Here is a 20603-nt window from a genome sequence, read left to right as displayed (position 1 = left end):
AAGAGTTCTGTTTCAAATCTGTAAAGCAAAGGTGTGGTAATAGTAACTTCCAAAAGAAAAAGTTTCCAAAGGCAGTAGTGAGGGGGCCAGATGATGGCTGGGGACCTGGGACAGCCTGTGTTAGAGCCAGAGGCAAGGCTGAGAGGGCTGCTCAGGGGGAACCTGAGGAGAAGAAGGCTGCGGGGGGCCATGGACGGACTACTCCAGAGCTTGCCAAGCCCTGGGTGGCGGGGAGCTGTTCAGGGAGCTGTTTGCAGACATCTCCCATTTTGCCTTTTGCAGTGTGTACCTGTTAGTCCTCAGTCACAGGAGGTGCTCAACAGTTTGTAGAACTGGGCTGTTCAGCTACCTTGGGCTTAGATGGTTTTTCTAATTGTTGTCTTGTGATTATTGTTGCTAATGGCTCTCACAGTGTGAATGTGGTACTATCAGAGTGAAGGGAAGAAAACCTGACAGTTCAAGTTCAGGTTTTTAAATTGAATGTCACAGGCTGCTTTGGTTATAAGCTGTGACCCAGAAGTAGCTGTTAATTCTTTACCTTCGTGATAAGATCTGTAGAACACATTAGCTTTTCAAGAATTCCTTAAATGCAATTATAATGAAAACAATTGTGGTTGCTTGCAGTTTCTAAACTCATTTGCAAAGCATGAAATAACTAGAATTCCACAGCAGGTTCTGGTGCTGCACGCGATAATACTTTAGTTTTTGTGGGTGCTTTAGAGAACCATGGAAATATTCTATCATGTTTTCTTTTAAAGCTGATTTTTTTTTCTGTTTTTACTTAGAGCATGTATATCTTTGGGATCCAAGACCCGCGCCATTGGGAATGCAGCAAAGAGCCAGGTAAGTGGATCAAACCCACGATAATGCTTACCTGACTTGTTTCGTGTTCAGCTGTGGGAAGAAAAGTGATGAATAAACTTGATATTTTTCTGTTTTAAAGTAAATTTTTTACAGTAAGGGTACATTTCACAGTAATAGTTACTGCTTCAAAAATATATTCCCTGTACTAAAACGGAAACAGTATTTCTGCATTGTTTGTCATTCAGAGTCAGTAATAGTTACTGCTTCAAAAATATATTACCTGTACTAAAACAGGAACAGTATTTCTGCATTGTTTGTCATTGAGAGTAAAAAAAATGGGAAGAAGCAAAAACCTTGTTTATTACCTGATAAAATAACTTTTTTTTTTCCTTGCCTTATGATGACAGCAAGAATAGTGTTCATAATTAAATCTCCATTGGGAGTGGGGAGGAGTACTGTGCTTAGGTTTTAGAAGAGTTGAAACTGAACAGTTAAAGTTTGATATAGATACTGGTTGCTGCTTATAATGTAAAAGGAATGCATTTTAGTAATTTACTGTCTTAATTTGGAACTTTGAACAGAAGTAAAATTTCTCTAATCACCTAAGTTTGCTCACAACCTAGGAAGACCTTCCTTTGAAAGGAAAATACTTAAAAATTCATGATAGCTACTGTGAATCTACAAATTCAAAATAGATGGGATATTATCCTCTTTCTTGGCATTCATGTGTCATGTTAACATGCTGAGAAGAGGACTTCCTTCCTCTTACTGCAGAGTGTAGGTGACTGGAAATTTAACTGGCTGGTTTGCGTGGTGGATACAAAGGTAATAGAACCCACCAGTTGTACTATGAGCAAGTCAGTATGTGCAGAGGCTGTATCAGTTTCATTTTGAGAAACTTTATGCTTTTTATCTCAGCTCAGTGCCTGAACTTTCCTGGTGTGAAGGTGCCCTGTCAGTACTTCTACTAGCTATTAAGTTCAGATGAGTAAACTAGCCTAGTTTACCTTGGAGAAGATCACAGTGGAGCGATTTCTTTTGATATTGTAAATATTGTGTTTGTTAGGACTTGTTTGTTCTGGTCCTCTTTTTTTACTCAAAAGTCTGTCTTTAAAATAATAAGGTTGAAACACTGGTGAGAGAATAGGTTCTAGAGTCTGTATCTCATGGGTCATTAAAAATAAAATCTCTTTTCCACAGATTGTCACAAATGTAAAAAATACAATACACGGCTTCAAAAAACTGCATGGAAGAGCATTTGAAGATCCGTACATACAAGCTGAAAGAGCCAAGCTTCCCTATGAACTTCAGAAGATGCCGAATGGCTCCGTAGGAGTAAAGGTGAGTTAGAGCTTTGTGCAGGATGTCTTTAGTGGTAGACATAAGCACCTTGGACCTGTGTCACTTAACTTCTTGCTTGAATTGATTTATATTTTCCTTTAGAAAACTCTATATATATTCTTACCCAACATTTCTTTTTAAAATTGATAATAAGCAGTACAGTAAGGCCTTTTATTTTTCACAGAGCCTTCCTTAGCATAGTTTTGCTATGTTTCTTATTGGTCCTTGTACTTCATTCACTTCTTTGAATGTTTGGGAAGATGTAGAGTACTTGCTCTGTATTACATACTCATGGCTTGTAGTAATAAAGTACTGTAAAAAAGGTATTGCATTGTCTCCCATACAAGTGTGCTGTAAAATGTTAATAGCTCTCACCCCAAAAAACGTTAAGTTTGTTTCATTCACCTTGAATAAAGTTATAGTATTTTGAATAGCCTCTTAAAATAACTCGGGTGTTAAGTTTTCCCACAAAATAATTTTCAGCTAAGCTGAACTGTTAGGATTTGGTGTAGGTAGCACAAGTCAATAACGTCAGTTGATACAGAGGGTTATTTGTGTCCAGAGTCTGGTGTTAAACTTGGGTCTCATTGCTCAAAATTACAAAAAATGTCCAAGCCACACATTTTAGAGAAAAGTTAAGAGGATTTATAACACAATTGCGATTTTTTGTTTCAGGTGAGATATCTGGATGAAGAGAGACTGTTTGCAGTTGAACAGATTACAGGAATGTTATTGGCTAAACTTAAAGAGACCTCAGAAAGTGCTTTGAAGAAGCCAGTGGCAGACTGTGTGATTTCTGTAAGTTGTAATGTATTTATTGCAGTTCTTGCTATGGATAGCATAAAGTGTATAGCTTACATAAAGTTATGGTGCAATGGTAGAGACACAAGTAATGAGCAGAAATTGAATCGTCAAAAAAATGGACCTTTATTATAAGTTTTTCCAAATGAGGATACTTTTGTAAGCATGAACTTTATGGCTCTAGGGTCATACTGGCAATTTGAGAAGTGCGGACTACCTGTGTTTGTTTGTAAAGGTCTTTTTATTTGGCTGATGTACTTTTGTTGGGTTTTGTTTAGCTAGTGTTCTCACCCACGGGGTGGGGGTGAGAGGGCATGGGGCTTGGAAACAAGAGGGTTTGTTCCTGATATGAAGCGCTAGATATCTGCTTCTCACATTGGCTTTGTTTACAGCTTCACTTCTGCTCTTGCTCTGGTGAGGAGTCTGGGCATGAAGTATTGCAGTTATGCCCTCTCTGCCAGCCAGAGACATAGGAACTGGAAAGCTGTATATTTCAGCTGTTAGAAATCTGCTTTGATCTTTTTCCTTGCTTCCATGTGGGATACAAAGACACTTACAGATAATCTCCCACACAGAGATCCTTGGTAATACACCACAATGGTGGCTAATGAAATAGACACCCTGAATGTAGTTCTGTCTTAAACTTCACTGAGGTTGAAGATACAGCAACTGATTGCAGCCAGTTTCTAAATGGGCTCTGATTGTGCTTTGGCTATTTTTGGTGGAACTAGGTATTGTAGTGCACTGTAAACTGGCACTGTGGTAGAGGTGGTAAGTGAAAAATGGATGCAGATTCAGTTGTAACACATAGTTCAGCATTAAGTTTAATTCTAGCACCGCTGTAATGCTTCTGCAGTAATTTATTTTGGGGCTATGTATGAATATTTATTGTGTTGAGTTCGTGCTGTACAAATGTTTTCAGAAACTGGTAATGATTTTTAAGATCAAAGATTCATCAGAAGACTGAGAAAGCATTTTCAGTTTTCTGGTGCTTGAATCTACACAGCTCTTCAATGTCACTTCATTTTTCTCATATTCTGAAATGTTGATTAAATATGCACTAAAATGAATTACCTATCTGTCTTATTTTTATAAGATTGCCTTATTAATCTGAGGTTAGTTTATAACAGTTTCTTGTGGTACTTAAATTTACAGGGTTGCTTAATGGGTAAGTTTCACTTCTTCAAATCAAAAAGTCCATATTTTGTAATAACCTATGTAATTTTGTTTTGGAAACAGGTACCCAGTTTCTTCACTGATGCTGAGAGAAGGTCTGTAATGGCAGCTGCACAGATCGCAGGACTAAATTGTCTGAAGCTGATGAATGAAACTACAGCAGGTAAAGGGCAGCAATTTTTTTTTTTTTTTCTAACCATTCAGGATATTGAATCTGTGAAAGTGGTGACATGCTGTTACACAATTAGGAGCTTGGAAAAAAGCTATCCAGGCTAGTACTGCCCAGTCCAGCTTGGGAACTGGAAGCAGCAACTGTGTCAGCAGGGTGGTGTTCACCACTTGTGAGACGTGATAAAAGTTTAGGTTTGCTAACGTGAATACAATGCCACTTGAAAATAGTCACTCTGCTTCTGAAATGAAGCTGATATCTCTGCTTACCTCTCTGCTGTACCGTGGAGCTACAGCAGCTGTATCAGGAAGGTCTGAGCTGGCTTCACAATCTCTTTAATCCAGTTGGGGTATGCACCTGACCTAAATTCTCAATTGTTGTATTAAAAAATACTATAGTACAGTACCATCAGATGTAACATGCATCTGTCTGAAAGACTACAGTAAATACATTATTTAACATAGGTGTGTAGCAGGGTATTTTAAAAGCATGATATTTCCCATGCTTTTGTTCTATGATGGACTTCCAAATGATCTCATTTATATTTTTCATTTTATTTACAGTTAGCTGTTAATATCGTTTCCCCCGCTTGATAAAACAGTGGTGTAACAATTTTCTTTCCAGCTTACTGTAAGATGGGTGTGCTGGAGTAAAAATTAATTTCATGGAAGTATTAGTGAAATAAATTTTTAACGTTAGCTAATATTTATTTGACATGAAATGCATTGAAGGGAAACTTGAAAATCTGTAGTCCAAAGATTTTTTTTTTCATTTTTAACTAGTTAATATGTAAGCTTTGAAAGCTGCTTTTACACAAAAGTGCATTTTTATGGAACTTCTTCTCAAAGCAGACTTGCTGATCGTATTTAGAAATGAACTTTATAACTTCTCAAAATAATCCAAGTCAAGTCAAACATAAGTCTGTGGGAGAATGACAGCTGAAACTTGTAGCAATCCTTTCAGTTGTAATGTTGGCCCAACTCTTTTTTTCTGTAAATTAATTTGTTTACTGCCCTCCTCTGATTTTGGTGAATTCTAAGGTAGAGTATAAAAATACGTTGCACTTGATGGGAACTAAAGTTGGAGCAGTTTAAACCAGTAATTTTTTTTTTCTTGATTTAAATTCTCTTTGCTTTTATGAAGTCTCAGCTAACTTTCAGTATGATTGCTGGTATTGAAATCTTAGATTCTTGCAAAATAATATTTTAAAATGTGATTTATCCCTTCAGCATGCTTGAATTTTGCAAAAATGAGCCGTTAAATACCTAAACTAAGGCATTTCAAAGAAGAGGTGTAGGCATGAGACTTAATCTGTGAAATTTCACAAATTACAATGTTAATTTGGATGCAAACAGAACTAAAATACTAGGTGATGCTTTAGTAGCATTAAACCTTAATTTGACATCTGTTTCCTGCATTGACAGTTAAAACATTTGTTTTCAACATGTTAACTTTCTTTGTGATGAGCTGCTTTATAAACGAACAGTAATTCTTAGACAGAAGCAAAAATAACCCTTCTGATAAATCCTGGATCTGAAAAGTTAAATTTATGATGGTGCCTATGCTGCTGACTTCACTGCTTTGGAGGTTCACAGTGTGTAGGTTTTTTTGGAAAGAAATATTAGGCTATACAGAATACTTCTTTGTCAATTACATGTATGGACATGAGGTAATATACTAGTAAAGCTATAAATCAAATAGTAAAAACTGAAAATAAGGTATGTGGCAACTCATAATGGTCTGAAGCTTGTGAGCCTTTTGACCCTTATGTTCTGTTTGGGCAGAGGTGTTTAGAAGGAGTAAACAGAAGTAGTGTCTTTCTTTTGGTAGTGCTTTTCGTGTATGCTTTACAATTGTGTCCAGCTTTCCATTAATTTCCATGGCTTGGTGTTTTTCAGTTGCACTAGCCTATGGAATATATAAGCAAGATCTGCCAGCCTTGGAAGAGAAGCCAAGAAATGTGGTCTTTGTGGATATGGGGCATTCTGCATATCAGGTTTCAATCTGTGCTTTTAACAAGGGAAAACTGAAGGTAATCTTTTAAGTCATACAGTAAAATCCCATATTCTTGGGTTGAACAGTCCTCAAAATACTTTTCTGAGGAAAGTTGGGGTTTTTTTTAAACTAAATGTTTATAGCAAATATTTTTGAAATGCAGAATACAAAACTTCTGTTCTTTTTTGACTGTTTTGGCAAATAATTTATATAAAATGCAGAAGTGGAGTATCCCAGAGTTTTTTTAGACGTACTTGACAATTAAGCATGTTGCAGTTTTTGTGCCATGTTGTATTACTGAAATATTTGCCTTTTCTGGTAGTCTCATAAGCATTGTAGTTGTGCAACTGATTTATCAATGGGAAGTTGTTGAACTGCCCTGTTTTGCTCTGTGATGACTTCTCTATGGTGCCACCCGTGACGATTCAAAATGTAAATTCAATAGGATGTGAAGTAAAACTGCACAGTCTTCACTTCCTAGTTGTGAAATCTTTGCCTGTGAGCTACTGATGGCTGAATATTTTTGTAAACTTCTCTTTGGTAGCAAAATGTAGTCTTCTGAAGTCATACAGAAGATGGCAGCAGGTTTTTCTGTTTTGAGTAGATGACACAGAACTAGTAGAATATGACATGACAAAATAGCTCCTTTCTGTAGTAAACTGAGTAAGTGCTGCAGAGTGGTAGAAAATAGCATGATAGATACGATGGTATTTTATTTGGGCAGGGCAGGAACTAAATAATTGAGTGATACTTCTTTTAATTGTTCTGTCTGGCAGCTGTGTAGAAGATGGTGCAAAAACTATAATTTTCGCATCTCAAACCTGTTTTTAAAGCTGTTCTAAAGTTAGTGTCTGTATGAAAGCTATCTCTATATCTAAACAAATGTAGCCTAATAACTTTTAATCTCTGTTCTTTCGCTTCTGTGCAGGTCTTAGCTACTACATTTGACCCTTTCTTAGGTGGTAGGAATTTTGATGAGGCTTTGGTAGATTACTTCTCTGAAGAATTTAGGACAAAATACAAACTGAATGTAAAAGAGAATCCCCGAGCGCTGCTACGATTGTATCAGGAATGTGAAAAACTAAAGAAGCTTATGAGCGCAAATGCTTCTGACCTTCCACTCAATATTGAGTGCTTCATGAATGACCTTGATGTCTCCAGTAAGATGAACAGGTACTGTGCATAATTTTCTCTGAAGTGCAGTGAAGTGTGTTCTCTAAGCTCTCCTGTAATGTGAAACGCTTTCCCTGTTTCTGCAGAGCTCAGTTTGAGCAATTGTGTGCTGCCCTTCTGTCCAGAGTAGAACCTCCTCTGAGAGCAGCCATGGAGCAAGCTAGTAAGTAGGAATTAATTCAGGTACTGCTTTTGGTTCAGGAAAGTAACTAGTAATGCAGTTATCCTAGATCTTTTTAATGATTATCTTTTTAATATATTTTTGTATTTATTAGAATTGCAAAGCTAAGTACTGAAAAGCTAAATGTAAGTTCCATTCATATGCTTGTCATGTATGCATGATCCCATTCCTGCCTCATTTAGTGCACATATCACTCTGCAACCCTGATTTATTGACTCTCATTCACTCTGTGTAATGGAAAAGGTTGGCACTCTGAAAGATTATTTTTATTAGAAAAATCAAAACAACCAAAGCAAAACAAGGATGAGAAAAACTATTATTCTTCCCTACAACTGTCTGGCCAGCCTGTTCCATATGTGATATGTTCATCTCCTCACTGACCTGAGAATTTGGCGGTATATTCTTGGAATAAATTATCTAAAGCATGTGCAAATAACAATTTTATTTTTGCTTAATGTAGTATAAAGAAGAGAACTAGACTTTCACAGGAAAAGGTTTTGCCCCTAATTCTAGCATCCAACTAAAAAGGAAAGATCCTGCTTATCTTGTGACTTGGCTGGATAACTAATACAGGAAGTAAGAACCTGAATAACTGCTGAGCAGAACTGTTTGAGGACTGACAGTTGTTTGAGATGACTTTATGTGCATATCTTGAATCCAGAATTAAAAAGTTACCCTGCAAGCACAGTCTAATATTTATTATATATTTTTAAAGGGTTTGCTTTTCTCTATTGGCATTAAATTAAATCAAACAGAAAATGAGCTATATTTGGGTATGGTTGTTTTCTTGTTTGGGAGGTATTGTCCAGAAGTGCAAGGTGGCCAAAGAAAACCCAATTACACACACTTGAGCTTCTGCGCACCAGAAAGGGGGTGCACATGGACAGTGCATTTTAAAGAACAGCTGTCCGTACTGATGCTTGGCTTCTGCATTTTCTGGGATTGTGCAACTAGAAAACTTTTTAGCCTGCAGGAGGGACAAAGACTTTGAATTGGACACATCATGACAAAGCTGGTTTCAAAGATCATGTCAGATATTCAGTGCTTGTCACAGTGTCTAGATAATAAGAGAGTTCTTATCTTTTTTTGGTTGTTTGTTTTGGTAGCTTTTTGATATCTTGACGATAACTTAAGGCCATGCACTCTGTTTTCTAGAACTGCAGCGTGAAGATATCTACGGTATAGAAATAGTAGGTGGGGCTACTAGAATTCCAGCAGTGAAGGAACAGATCTCTAACTTTTTCTGTAAAGAAATAAGCACCACGCTAAATGCTGACGAAGCTGTTGCAAGAGGCTGTGCCTTGCAGGTATAGTTACTGAAATTAAACTTCAGTATTGCTTCTTTAACATCTTGTACTAATGAAATACAACTAAGCAAAAGGTACTATAGCTGAAGCAAGATGTGGAGTCTTACTTGCCCTTTCAAAAGTTGGTGACAGTGACCATGTCAGAAATTATTGTATTACATCCAGTAATTTGCTGCTGTGTCATGTTAGAAGGATGGTCTTGTTAGAGACCTGTTAAATGGGATAACCCAGACTGCACTGTTCCACTTCTGTGTACTCATTTGCGGGCTTTGCTGGCTGTCTTGACTGACAATCACCAGGGAAGCAACATCTGTCACTGTTATCTTAATTGAGTTGAGTCTTTCAGTTCAATTTCTATTAGGCATAAGAAGTTTCTGTTAAAAATCCTGTGATAAACAGGACCTCCGTGTGACCTATATGAAATGTAGCCTTTTTGCTCTTAATTATTGTACTTGCTATTTATTTGACTGCATGGATGTAATGAAATTCTGGTCTTTGTTTTCTAGTGTGCAATTCTTTCCCCAGCTTTTAAAGTGCGTGAATTTTCCATCACAGATGTTGTTCCTTATTCTATAACATTAAGATGGAAATCGTCTTATGAAGAAGGAACAGGGTAAGTTGTATGGTGCCTACTAAAAATTGTGTGTTTGTGTGTGTATATAAAGAAAAATGTTGAGCTATGGGAAAGAACAGGCCTCAAATTCTGAAGCTGTCATACACTTGAACAGTTTAAATTTTGGGTTTTTTTGCATTATATCTTTTGATTTCTGATTACTGCTTAATAATTGGAAATACATTTACTTTAAAAATGTTTGTGTGAAGTTACTTAATTTTTTGGAAGTGACATAGAAGGCATAGTCCAGTTTTGAGACCTGTAGGCCTTCAACCTGCAACTCATGTCATAAACTGATTTAAACTAAATTATTTAGCTGCTTGGCTAGAATGTTTGCTGATTATTAACATACCTTGATTCTGATTATCCATTATGTTATGCTCAGCAGTTTAATCTTACTTAATATTTTACTATTTTAGGGAATGTGAGGTCTTCAGTAAGAACCATGCTGCTCCATTCTCAAAAGTAATTACTTTTCACAAGAAAGAGCCTTTTGACCTGGAAGCTTACTATACCCATCCGCATGAAGTGCCTTATCCTGACTCCAGAATAGGTAAGAACACGTGAATTCAAAACCCCATACCCAACTTCTGTTGATAATGGGAAAAGTGGTTCTCTTGTTTTCTAAGATAGGTTACTTCCATTTTGCATAGGTTCTTTAGAAAGGCTCAGCACAATCTTCTTGGTTTAAATGCTGTGATCAAACACAATTGACATCTTTGTTCCTAGAAAATTTACTTTCTTCATTTTATCTGTCTTCATTAAAAAAGTGGTACAAAGAGTTCAGTGCTCTAATGTCTGGTTCTTTCAACCTCTGTAAAATGGATAAGAATCTTACGTGCCTGCTAGCCTGGGTTTTTTCAAGGAAACTGGATCAAAGGAGCTGTTAGCACTAGACAGTTACATGTCCAGACAGGAATCTGTCATGTCTTTTTCTGTTAACCTGAGAACATACAAAATAGGCATTTCCTGAAGTAAAGCATTTGTAGTAGAGTCTAATGTTGTAGATGGTAGCTAATACTGCCTTACTTGCAGTTATTAGAAGACTTCTCAGGGTGTTTAATTAACAGTTTTATTTACTGATTTATGAGTCGGATATTAACTTGGTGCAACCTGTTTAGCTGTCTGTGCAAGAAGTCTGTTGTGTTTAGGAAAGAACATTTTCCTCTACATGTGCACAGTCTGCATCATTTACACTCTAATTTCCAACAAGTTTCAAAATAAAATATCAACCTCACTGCTTCTAGAAGGGTTGATAAGCACTGATCATTGTCCAAATATTCTTCAGTGTGAAATTTGAGTTAAGTGGATGAAAGAAACCATTCAAGATTAATCACAGAGTAATTTCTTTAGTGTGATGGTTAAGGAAAGTAACAGAGAAGTATAACACCTCATAAAGTGTTGTCTCTTTATTTTTTTGTGAACTACAGATAAAGCAAAACTATCTTGTTAATTACCAGTTAACTGGTGATAACAGGGGAACCAGGTTTTATTTTATCTTGCTGCAGCTTGCATTGTAGAAATGACAGCTATAAGTAGGAAGTTTCCCGACAGTTGATATAAATTGCATGAAGTTGCTATTTAAATTAACACCCTTCAAGGAACATAAATTATTTTTTTCCTCTTTCACTATTTTTTGGAAAGATAATTAAAATAATCCTTGTTTTTTCCAGGGCATTTCACTATTCAAAATGTTGGTCCCCAACATGATGGTGACAATTCCAAAGTGAAGGTTAAAGTGCGCGTCAACATCCATGGCGTTTTCAGTGTGGCTAATGCTTCTATAATAGAGAAGCAGAACATCGAGGGAGATCACAATGACACACCTATGGATACTGAATCATCAAGCAAAAACCAAGGCAGAGATGATGAGCTGGTATGTAAACTTGTAAATATCCGTACACCTTGTAATTCTGACAAGAGAGCCAATAATTGGAGAGTAAATCATCGTGTAGAGCTTTTGACAGTTGCTGCTTCTCCACCCTTAAATTATTTCCTCAGTTATGTAACACATTTCTTCATGTTTGTTTATTATTATAGTACTGGTGACATGTGGCACTAAGAAAAAAAAATTCTAAAAGGCAATTTTAAAATTTTTCTTTACCATCTCTCCTAGTCTTAGCAGTATCTAGTGTTGCTATCGAATGGCAACTTATTTAATGAGATCTAACAAATTAATTCTAAGGTTGTTTTTCCTCAGGTAACTCATTTTAATTGAGTAAAAATATATGGTATTTCTTTATGTATGGAAAACTTGTTCTTCATAAACGTTCTTTCACTAAGGCACTGCTTTATGTACTGTAGTACTGGTGGTTCTTACAAACTGGATTGTAAACCTACAGGGCAAAATTACTGGAAATACATGTGCAGCAGCTTTGTCGTTGATACTGAGAAACTGACATTTTTAGACTCTCATGTCATTGCTGGCCAGTGTATTAAAGTACTGTAGATCCTTGGTGCCAGCTCACAGTATTCTACCTGCCAGGTCTCTCATTCTAGTGCAAGGAGGAGCAACCTGATAGTGCACTGCATACCAAAACTAGATTGCTGAGAGTAGCGAGGTGCAGGTGTTATATCTGATGCTGTAGAGCTGAGGACTGGGTACCAGGGAGCACTTTGCAGCAAGGAACAGCACTCCAGCAGTGGCCTCAGCAGCCTTTCTTTTTTGCTTGTGCCCTTGTGTAGCTTGGGATTTTGTTTGTCACATCTCTCTCTTCTGTGAGCTGATAGTGTAGAGAAAAAGAGGATAAAGCAGTGGGCAAGCTGCTGCTTCATGCTCGCGTTGTCTTTCTGAGACTGCAAACTGCTCAGCAGAGTGACTGGTCTCCCAGGCTGTCAGGTGTACTGAACAAGGCTTTCCTTGGGGAAGTAAGGTTGGACAGAAAGAAAACACTCTACAGCTTTATTTAGAGGAAGGGGTGAATGCATTTTCTGTCACTGTTTCTTAAAATTTGTCCTGAGCAGCTTTTCCCACTTTAGTTGAATATACTGCAGGAATTAGAGCAAGTGGTTACACAGTTAGCATTACATAATTGGTATAAGCCACTCCTTAAATATTGTACTGCCAAACATGATGCAGTTCTTTGTGGACAGGTGCTGTGCATCTGATATTTGTATACAAGTGAAAAACTGTTGAAAGTAACATTACTGGCATGTAGTGTAATAGGTGTACTGTATGTGGAGTTTACCAAGATTAGTACACTGTGTTCAGTACAAGAGGAGTTACTTCCATCCTCAGGCTTCCAATTTGTAGTGCGTTCATTCATCTAACACATCTTCTGTTTTGCAACGGTGCTTGTCAGCAATTACCTTCCATTACTGAGGATGATACCCTCAACTCTGAGGAGGAGGTTTGTGGTTTATATATGTATTATTTTCCCCTCTAGCTTTTTTGTGTAGGCAAAAGAGTTCCTTCCAGTTGTTGTCTTTTCTGTGTGAACAGTAAGAACTGTAAATAAGGATGTTTTTTCTACTTGGAAGTGACAAAACTTAAAATTTGGTGAAAGCAGCCTTCTTGTTTTCAACTTCTATCATTAAAAACTTCCTACCTAAATCAGGTAACATAGCCAGACTGCAACATAGGCATCTGTGCTAGAGTTTGAAATACTTAAGTACTTTCTTGTGTTTTGAAAAACTAACAGTACATTATTTCACATGTATATGTAGTTTATGACTCCAGGAATCTTAAGTGGAACTTTGTTAATTTTGAGTGACAGGGAGGGAAGACAGTTGGTAATGTGCTCCAAGAGGCTACTACAGAAACTAATTTTCATGGTCTTGTGAGACAGATGCAGGTAAAAATTACAATGACTAAAGTACTGCTACTTTGGATTGCAAATTTTAAAGTTCAGGTGAAAAATGGTATGTGGTTGAAGTTCTGGCTGTTCCATAGAGAACTTTGTGTTATTGCCTGTGTTGGTGGTGTGTTTCTAGAATGCTCTTTGCATACATTTTATATGTATTTATTTCTAATTTTAAATGGAGTATTCACAGGGCTTAGTGTAGTTCTGCAACAGGGGACAGGCTGCAACATCATAAATGTTTCAAGGGGGACAGGTAGAATAGAATTTCCATTTAACTTGAGAAAGATATGAATACAAGTACTATATCAAAATGGCTGTTTAAACATGGTGAATCAATTCTTAAAATTGATTCTTAGTCCATGTGTTATCTGGGATGTACTGTAATTGACATAATTGTTAAATCATACCACAAACCTGTGTATTCAGTTATGTAACTCTTTTTCTAGGATAAAATGCAGGTTGACCAAGATGAAAGTATTCAGAAAAGTCAAGCTGAACAACAGAACCAAGCAGATGAGGAAACTGAAAATGCAGGAACCGAAACAAAAGTTTGTATTATTGATAAAGAAATGTAATGTTGCTTCCCTTAGACATTTTTTGCCCAGTTTTCTCAAAGTCAATAGTCTTACTAGTGGCAACATGGGAGACACTGTTTGGAGGAGTACAGCTGTATTGCAATGGCTAAGGGAGGAATCCTACCATAGCACATCCGTTTTCAACATAGTATATTATTAAGACTTTGAAGTAAGCTTCTATTATTTAACACAGTTTTATAGTGGAAGGTGATATCTAGGGAAACTTAGGAAACATTGTGAAGAATATGCAGTGCCTTTAGCTTTTGAACAAGTTTTCTCAACAGCTCTTCACTTTGTTTAAAGAAATTAAATTCCACCCATTTGGTTCAAAACTAAGGTAATGATGATTTTGAATATCAGAGGAATAATTAGGTACTTCATTGACATATAGCTAATTTCTAGCTGTCTTAATAGTTCGATTTGCCCCTCATTTTGAGCATAAATATAGCCATATTTATATTCTTCAAAGTTTCTTAATAACATAAATCTTTATATAGGCTGCTTCTGGAGACAAGCAAGATCATTCAGCCCAGACAAAGCCTAAAGCAAAAGTGAAGAGTATTGACCTACCTATACAGGCAAGCCTCTACAGACAACTGGGACAAGATCTCATCAACTGCTACATAGAAAATGAGGTAAGCAGTATAAACAGGTGACTACTCAAATTAATGCCACTGTAAATAATTATCCAGAAAGTATTTGCAGCTGTAAACTTATCTAATTTAGAATTCATTGGGAGTTTGTCCTCTAACTGTAAGGGGGTTTGTTTTGGTTGGGGATTTTTGGTGAAATTTACCTGTTTCACTAGAGTTCATCCAGTTCTTACGAGTCTGACCTATTAGCCTGCTGTTACCTGAAGTAGGAAATGCCCAGGATTGCCAGTAAAGGCTGCACAGTATGTTACAGGAATGCTAATTGTTATTGACAAGATCGTCTAGAGAATAAAATAAGAAATAATTTTTGTAGGGCGGAATGATACTTACTGACTCTGAAACCAGACTCAAGACTTGCCTTTACTTCTAGTCTTGTCTGTGGTGGTCAGTTCATAATTGGTATCCGATTGATTTATGTTGAAGCACTTGCCAAATAGCTTCACATATGAACTAATTTTTCCCCCCATTCCAGTTCTGCCTGCAGTGAAGACAACTTACACAAAGGTGAACATATTAATAGGTAGTTGTGAATTAGCAGGCTTCTGCACAGTTCTGTGATACAGTTTCAAGAGAGTAATGCTTAAGCTTGATACTTGAAATGCTTTTAGTTTTAAATAAGCTTTTCTCCATCCTAGGGGAAGATGATGATGCAAGACAAGCTTGAGAAAGAAAGAAATGATGCTAAGAATGCTGTTGAAGAATATGTTTATGACTTCAGAGACAAACTGTGTGGTGTCTTCGAGAAATTCATCACTGAAGAAGTAAGACTCACCTATGTGTTTCAACAGTTGGAAAAAATTCCTTTGTATTTATGAGTTTTGAGTGTGGGTTATGTGGAGGCTGCAGGAGTCTCTTGGGCTTATTTTGGCATATGAAATGGATTAACTAAACAGAATCAAGTTCAAGCTACACTTACACCTGGCATTTGACATGCAGGCATGCAGAGTTCTGTAGTGTCTGAGAAGTACCTCAGTGGCAAGGAAAGATTGCAGATGCAGGCAAAAACAAAAATCCTACGGTGGGGGTAGGAAAATTGGACAGATCACCATGAGCTTCTAAATGGTGTGAGTGGGTAGGAACAAAATGAAAATCACCAGAAATGGAGTGTCTGCAGTTCTGTGTCTTACTGTTTCTAAATTAATTAAGTTAGACATGATTCTTTCCCCACTTAAATGTATATTGATCTTGGCATGCTGTTGAAGTCCAAGTACAAGGTGATGAAGAAGGCTGTATGCTGGGCTTTTGCAAAACCAGTATTGAAAGAACCCTTCTCCTATAATGATTTCTCTGTAACAGTTATCTAAATAAAAGTGTCTGGTGTACGAGCAACTAGTTGTTGAAACAGCAAATGTCCAGCAGCAGTTCTAAGGTCTTGTCTCTGGCTTCCTACCTGGTCATCAACCCAGCAACTCAGTCCAGGTGACCTTCAGTATAAATTCAAGGGTGTGAGGCTGCCTTGCGCATACCAATTTCAAAACAATCCCTTAATGTAAGTTAAAGTGATAGATCTGTTTGTAAATAACTAAAGATAAAATCTTTGTTTATAGCCAATAGAGTCCTATTAAAAAAATAGGACTATATATGTAATTGTTCAAAATTGTCTGTTTTTCCATCCTGCTATTGGAGAACCTGCGAAGCAAAAATTTCCATGTAAAGATAATATACAAGAATGTTATTAAGAGATGCATATGCTTTCTTATAAAATTAATCCTGGAGCTGTGTAACTCCCATAAACTTCACCTGCAGACAAGATTACTAGGGCTGTTCTGCCTCTTATCATTTTGTAAAATCTTGGCTTTGAAGTTCGTTAATTAGTTTTCCTTCACTATCACTTTAAATGTTTTAGACTGACTTTAAACAGTCTTTTTTTGAGTAGGGGGGTTTCTTTGTGCATTGGGGGAGAAGTCTGATTTGTCATTTTCTCTTCTGAACTATATTATCCCTAATTCTATTCATAGGATTCAAACAAGCTGACCTTGATGTTGGAGGATACAGAAAACTGGCTGTATGAAGACGGAGAGGACCAGCCAAAACAAGTATACATGGATAAGCTTCAGGAATTAAGAGTAAGGTTTTAAATTACTTTCTAGAAAAATCATGTGTGTGTTTGGAAGTGGGGGCATTTATATAAATATATATGGCTAAAGTAAGCAAAGCTCTTTTAATGAGGGATGTATATGTGCATACCCACATGTGAGATTTTAAATCCGTTAACTTTTAAAGTATGGACATCCAGGTTGTATCTGGATGTGGTTTAGTTATGAAATGAACAGAATATTTCAGACTACAAATACTGATTTGCAACAGTCACAATGAAGCAGACTGTCACTAGTGACAATAAAATTAATTGCTATGGGGAATTTTCTGTCAGTCTTGTTACAATCTGAAAAAGGCTTTTGAGTAGTTTGACTGCTTTCCCAGGTATTCAGAATTATACTCCAGAGGAGATGCTCTGGTTTTCCTGTTTTCAAGTGGCCTTCTAGAGCTGTATCATAAAACTGAGTTTTTGGTCTAATTTCTAATGATTAAGGCTGAAGAGTGCTTTAGCAGTAGCTTCCACTGTATCATTTAATTAATAGTGACAAAAAAACCTAAAATACTTCAGTTCCTAATAATCTCATGGGAAGATGTGAAATCTGATGAATGACTTACTACTTGGTTTATAGTAAGTTTTGTTTCTAGCTCTTGGGCTCCAACTGTTTTCTCTCAAGTCAGATTTTCTTTGGGGGAGGGATAACTGATGGAAACAGCAGTGTAGATCCAGGCAACTGCTGCCTTGCCTGGATACCAGTATTCAAGAAAAGAAAGAAACAGTGGCTAAAACTAGAAGTTTCCAAATGAACTATAGCAAAATTGAACCATCCATGTAAATCCTGTCTTGTTTCTCTTCTGAATGCATTGTCCCAAATACTCTTTTGTGGAAAATAACTGCAAAATACTAAGCCTAATTAGTAAGGGCAGAGCACTACTCCTGTGTTTTAAACTTCCAGGCTTGTTTTTTTGTTGTGTTAAAGCAAAATGCAAAAATTAAGCTCTTGAATGGGTGAGAAGAGGAGTTAAAGGCAGCCTTCCTTCCAATGCCACATTTTATTCTTAGCCCAGACTGAAGTCAACTTGAGTTTTGTCAAGATCTTTGTGCTTCTGTTTCCAGAAATTTGGACAGCCTATTCAGGAAAGATACATGGAACATGAAGAGAGACCAAAAGTTTTAAATGAACTGGGAAAGAAGATTCAGCTCCTTATGAAAGCAGTAGAAGCATACAAAAACAAGGTAGAAACAAATTATTTAGGGAATGAACTATTATGGGTACTTGAGTTTGGCTGCAGAGTTTTTGTGCTTAAAAAGAAATCCTATAGGATTATCTGTTAGGCTGTCTGTTGTGCTTCTGCTCCTGAGAACTTCTAAAACTCTTCTGGACTGCTAGCAAAAATGCTCTCTTCGTGAGAAACACTTCTTTATGGTCACTTGTACCACTTGAAATTGGTATCTGAAGTAACAGCTGTTACCATTGTTTGCAACTTGGAAGACTACCCATGGGGTTACTTACTCGAACTGCAGTAGATCTTGGGTGCTTTTTTTTTTTTTTTTTTGCAACTTCATTACTAACCTCTGTTTCAGCAGCATGCACTTAAGATCCAAATTTCAAATGTCTAAAAATACTGTCCTGTCTTGTTGTACGTTCTTCATACTAAATGCATGTTAAAAACTTTTTAGTGGGGGTTGTAGCAATGTTGTCCTATTTATTATGTGTCCGTGAAATTCTTAATTGCGTGAGAAGCATATATTAATTGATTATATAAATATCTCTCTCTTAGGATGAAAAATATGATCACCTAGATCCTGCTGAGATGGAAAAAGTTGAAAAATACATTAGTGAGGCTATGAATTGGTTGAACAGCAAAATGAATGCCCAGAACAAACTAAGTTTAACTCAGGATCCAGTTGTCAAAGTGGCAGAAATACTGACAAAATCAAAGGTAAAAAAAAAAATCATTGTATCTAAGTTTTTTTGGGCTCTGTATTGAGCTAGAATATGACACTTGTAGAGATTTTAAAGCTATGAAGAGATCCATACAGAGGGAGTAATAGTTGTATCGATGTTCAAGTCTGGCTCTTGATTTACAGCAGTACCTCTGCATAATCCTTTTTAAAATAACCTGAGTTATAGCACCAGGCTTGCTAGAAAATGAATTCCCATGTAGGCTTTTAACAGATCAAGGAAGCTCTTCAGCTAGTGAAAGGTCTTACTTTATTTTACATTTCTAGACTTGATAGAATTGAGAAGTCTAGTCCTTGAAAATCAAATTCCAGGACATAACAAAAGTGAAACAAACTTGAGACATTCTAGTTTAATGCAATTTCTGTGCCACCAAATGAATGTGTTCTCTCACTTCTGTTACAACTAGGAACTGGATAGCTTCTGTAATCCTATTATATATAAGCCCAAACCGAAGACAGAACCTCCCAATGATGGGCAGTCAAAAGCTAATGGTGAACACAATGGACCAGTGAACGGACAGAGCGGTGCTGAAACAAAACCTGAACCAGCGAAGGACAACTCTCAGCAGACCAAACCACCTGGAGAAATGGAAGTGGACTAAATCTTGCATTTCTTTTACTCAATTAAAATAGTGCAAGTAACCACAGGGTCCATTCTTTTTGTCTGGTACACACCTCAGATGTTCAGTTATTCTTAGACAACCTTTGTCATTTGTTGCTGAGTAGTTTCGAAAGTGTTTTATATAAAGTACATGTCTGTTCATTTCCACTGATGCTGCTTATGTGGAGCTTTAGCCAAATGTAGATTGTATACGTCAGTTTAAGCTTTCCCAATATATTTTATATCAAACATACAGAATTGATATATAAATGGCAACAATCTACCTTATTTAAAGCTTTTATTGTGGATAAACCTCAGCTCCTTTATTCAGGAAAGGATACTGTATTGCACTACTGATGCTCAAGTGTAGATCTAATTGCATCTTTATTTTGGAAAAATATTGGAATTGAAGTGGCAGAACTTGTCACTTGAAGCACTGACCTTTTCTAGTTATTGTATTGTTATAATTTAAATATTAAAATAGAGGTTAGTTGGCATACTAGTCCATCTTATTGATGTACCATGAGAATTGTACTGTTGTTTTCATATGAACTGAATAATACAAGCTTAAACACTTTTTCGATTCCCATACCACTAACAATCTTAGTTACAAAATGCTAGCATAATGGCTCTGCTGAGTGCTGAAATTAAGTGAATGGTCTCAGTGCGCATTGCTGTACATAACGTACTGTGCTTATGATAGGCTCATGCTAATGATAATAGTATGAAGTGGTAGAATATACAAGGACTGTTGCATAGCTTTCCCTTGAAAATGTCTTACTGCACATGTTACTATTTCCACTTCTTTTTGTTTTGAACAAAAGCTACGTCTTGATCACATCCTACGCTGGGGAGGAGAAACAGAAGTTGTGCTGTATGAGCTGGATATTAGCACCCTGATTTTCAGGTTGCTTAAATGCTTTTTCTTGCAAACTTGAAAGAAATAGAGAGAGCTTATTTAAGCCTTAGTACTCGGCACATAAACCTTTTGGTCAAGGATCTAAACAAAAGAACTTAGAAACTGGATATTATTACTCCAAAGATGGAATCTACTTGATGAACTTGCATAGTTTACCAATCTTAATCTTTGGTCAATTACTTGATGTAATGAAAGTGTCTACAGTGTATTACACAGTTGAGTCACTATTTTCTTTGATACATCTTAGACATTGTCATGGTCCAGTGTATGTTTATATATTCCGAATGCTTTTGTCAGTCACAGAGGTACTGGTAGCACTTGCCAGAGCAAGTCAGTTTTCTTCTGACTTCAAGCAACTCTTCTGTTACCAGAACAGGAATGGGCTACTCTAACTACAAGAAGTGGCTTCTGAGTCAAGTCAGTATAAGAGACTGAGATTAGTTGCAGTATAACACTTCACTGACTTGAACTCTGTTGCAGAAATGCATGTAG

General features: G+C 36.7%; 1 protein-coding gene across 4 annotated transcripts; it reads left to right on the top strand.

Annotated features, from left to right (window-relative positions):
- Positions 1-791: 791 nt before the first annotated feature.
- Positions 792-20257, top strand: HSPA4L (heat shock 70kDa protein 4-like). Of its 4 annotated transcripts, none has more exons than XM_010076989.1 (19): positions 793-843; positions 2005-2145; positions 2821-2943; positions 4186-4285; positions 6190-6323; positions 7215-7459; positions 7546-7622; positions 8796-8947; positions 9454-9560; positions 9980-10113; positions 11234-11399; positions 12892-12910; positions 13810-13911; positions 14436-14573; positions 15227-15352; positions 16550-16657; positions 17743-17862; positions 18408-18569; positions 18999-20257. In XM_010076989.1, exons 2-19 carry the CDS (start codon positions 2119-2121, stop codon positions 19191-19193), a joined length of 2235 nt encoding a protein of 744 aa, XP_010075291.1. In that variant the 5' UTR covers positions 793-843; positions 2005-2118; the 3' UTR covers positions 19194-20257. The 4 variants fall into 4 exon arrangements, with proteins under 4 accessions (XP_010075288.1, XP_010075291.1, XP_010075290.1 ...); XM_010076988.1 differs by having other exon boundaries at positions 11234-11436; positions 12863-12910; XM_010076986.1 differs by lacking the exon at positions 12892-12910 and having other exon boundaries at positions 792-843; positions 11234-11436.
- The last annotated feature ends 346 nt before the right edge of the window (positions 20258-20603 follow it).

This window comes from Pterocles gutturalis, unplaced genomic scaffold (assembly GCF_000699245.1).
Source record: "Pterocles gutturalis isolate BGI_N339 unplaced genomic scaffold, ASM69924v1 scaffold13413, whole genome shotgun sequence".
Lineage (NCBI taxonomy): Eukaryota > Metazoa > Chordata > Aves > Pterocliformes > Pteroclidae > Pterocles > Pterocles gutturalis.
Note: the sequence above shows the minus strand (reverse complement) of the source record. Positions and strands in the feature narration are given on the sequence as shown.

What these genes read in the sequence shown, in the direction of transcription:
- HSPA4L (XM_010076988.1), top strand. Translation starts at nt 2,119, where the DNA reads ATGCCGAATGGCTCCGTAGGAGTAAAG. An exon ending in GATGAATGAAACTACAGCAG is followed by an intron (nt 4,286 to 6,189) that starts GTAAAGGGCAGC and finishes GGTGTTTTTCAG; the next exon opens with TTGCACTAGCCTATGGAATA. An exon ending in TTAACAAGGGAAAACTGAAG is followed by an intron (nt 6,324 to 7,214) that starts GTAATCTTTTAA and finishes GCTTCTGTGCAG; the next exon opens with GTCTTAGCTACTACATTTGA.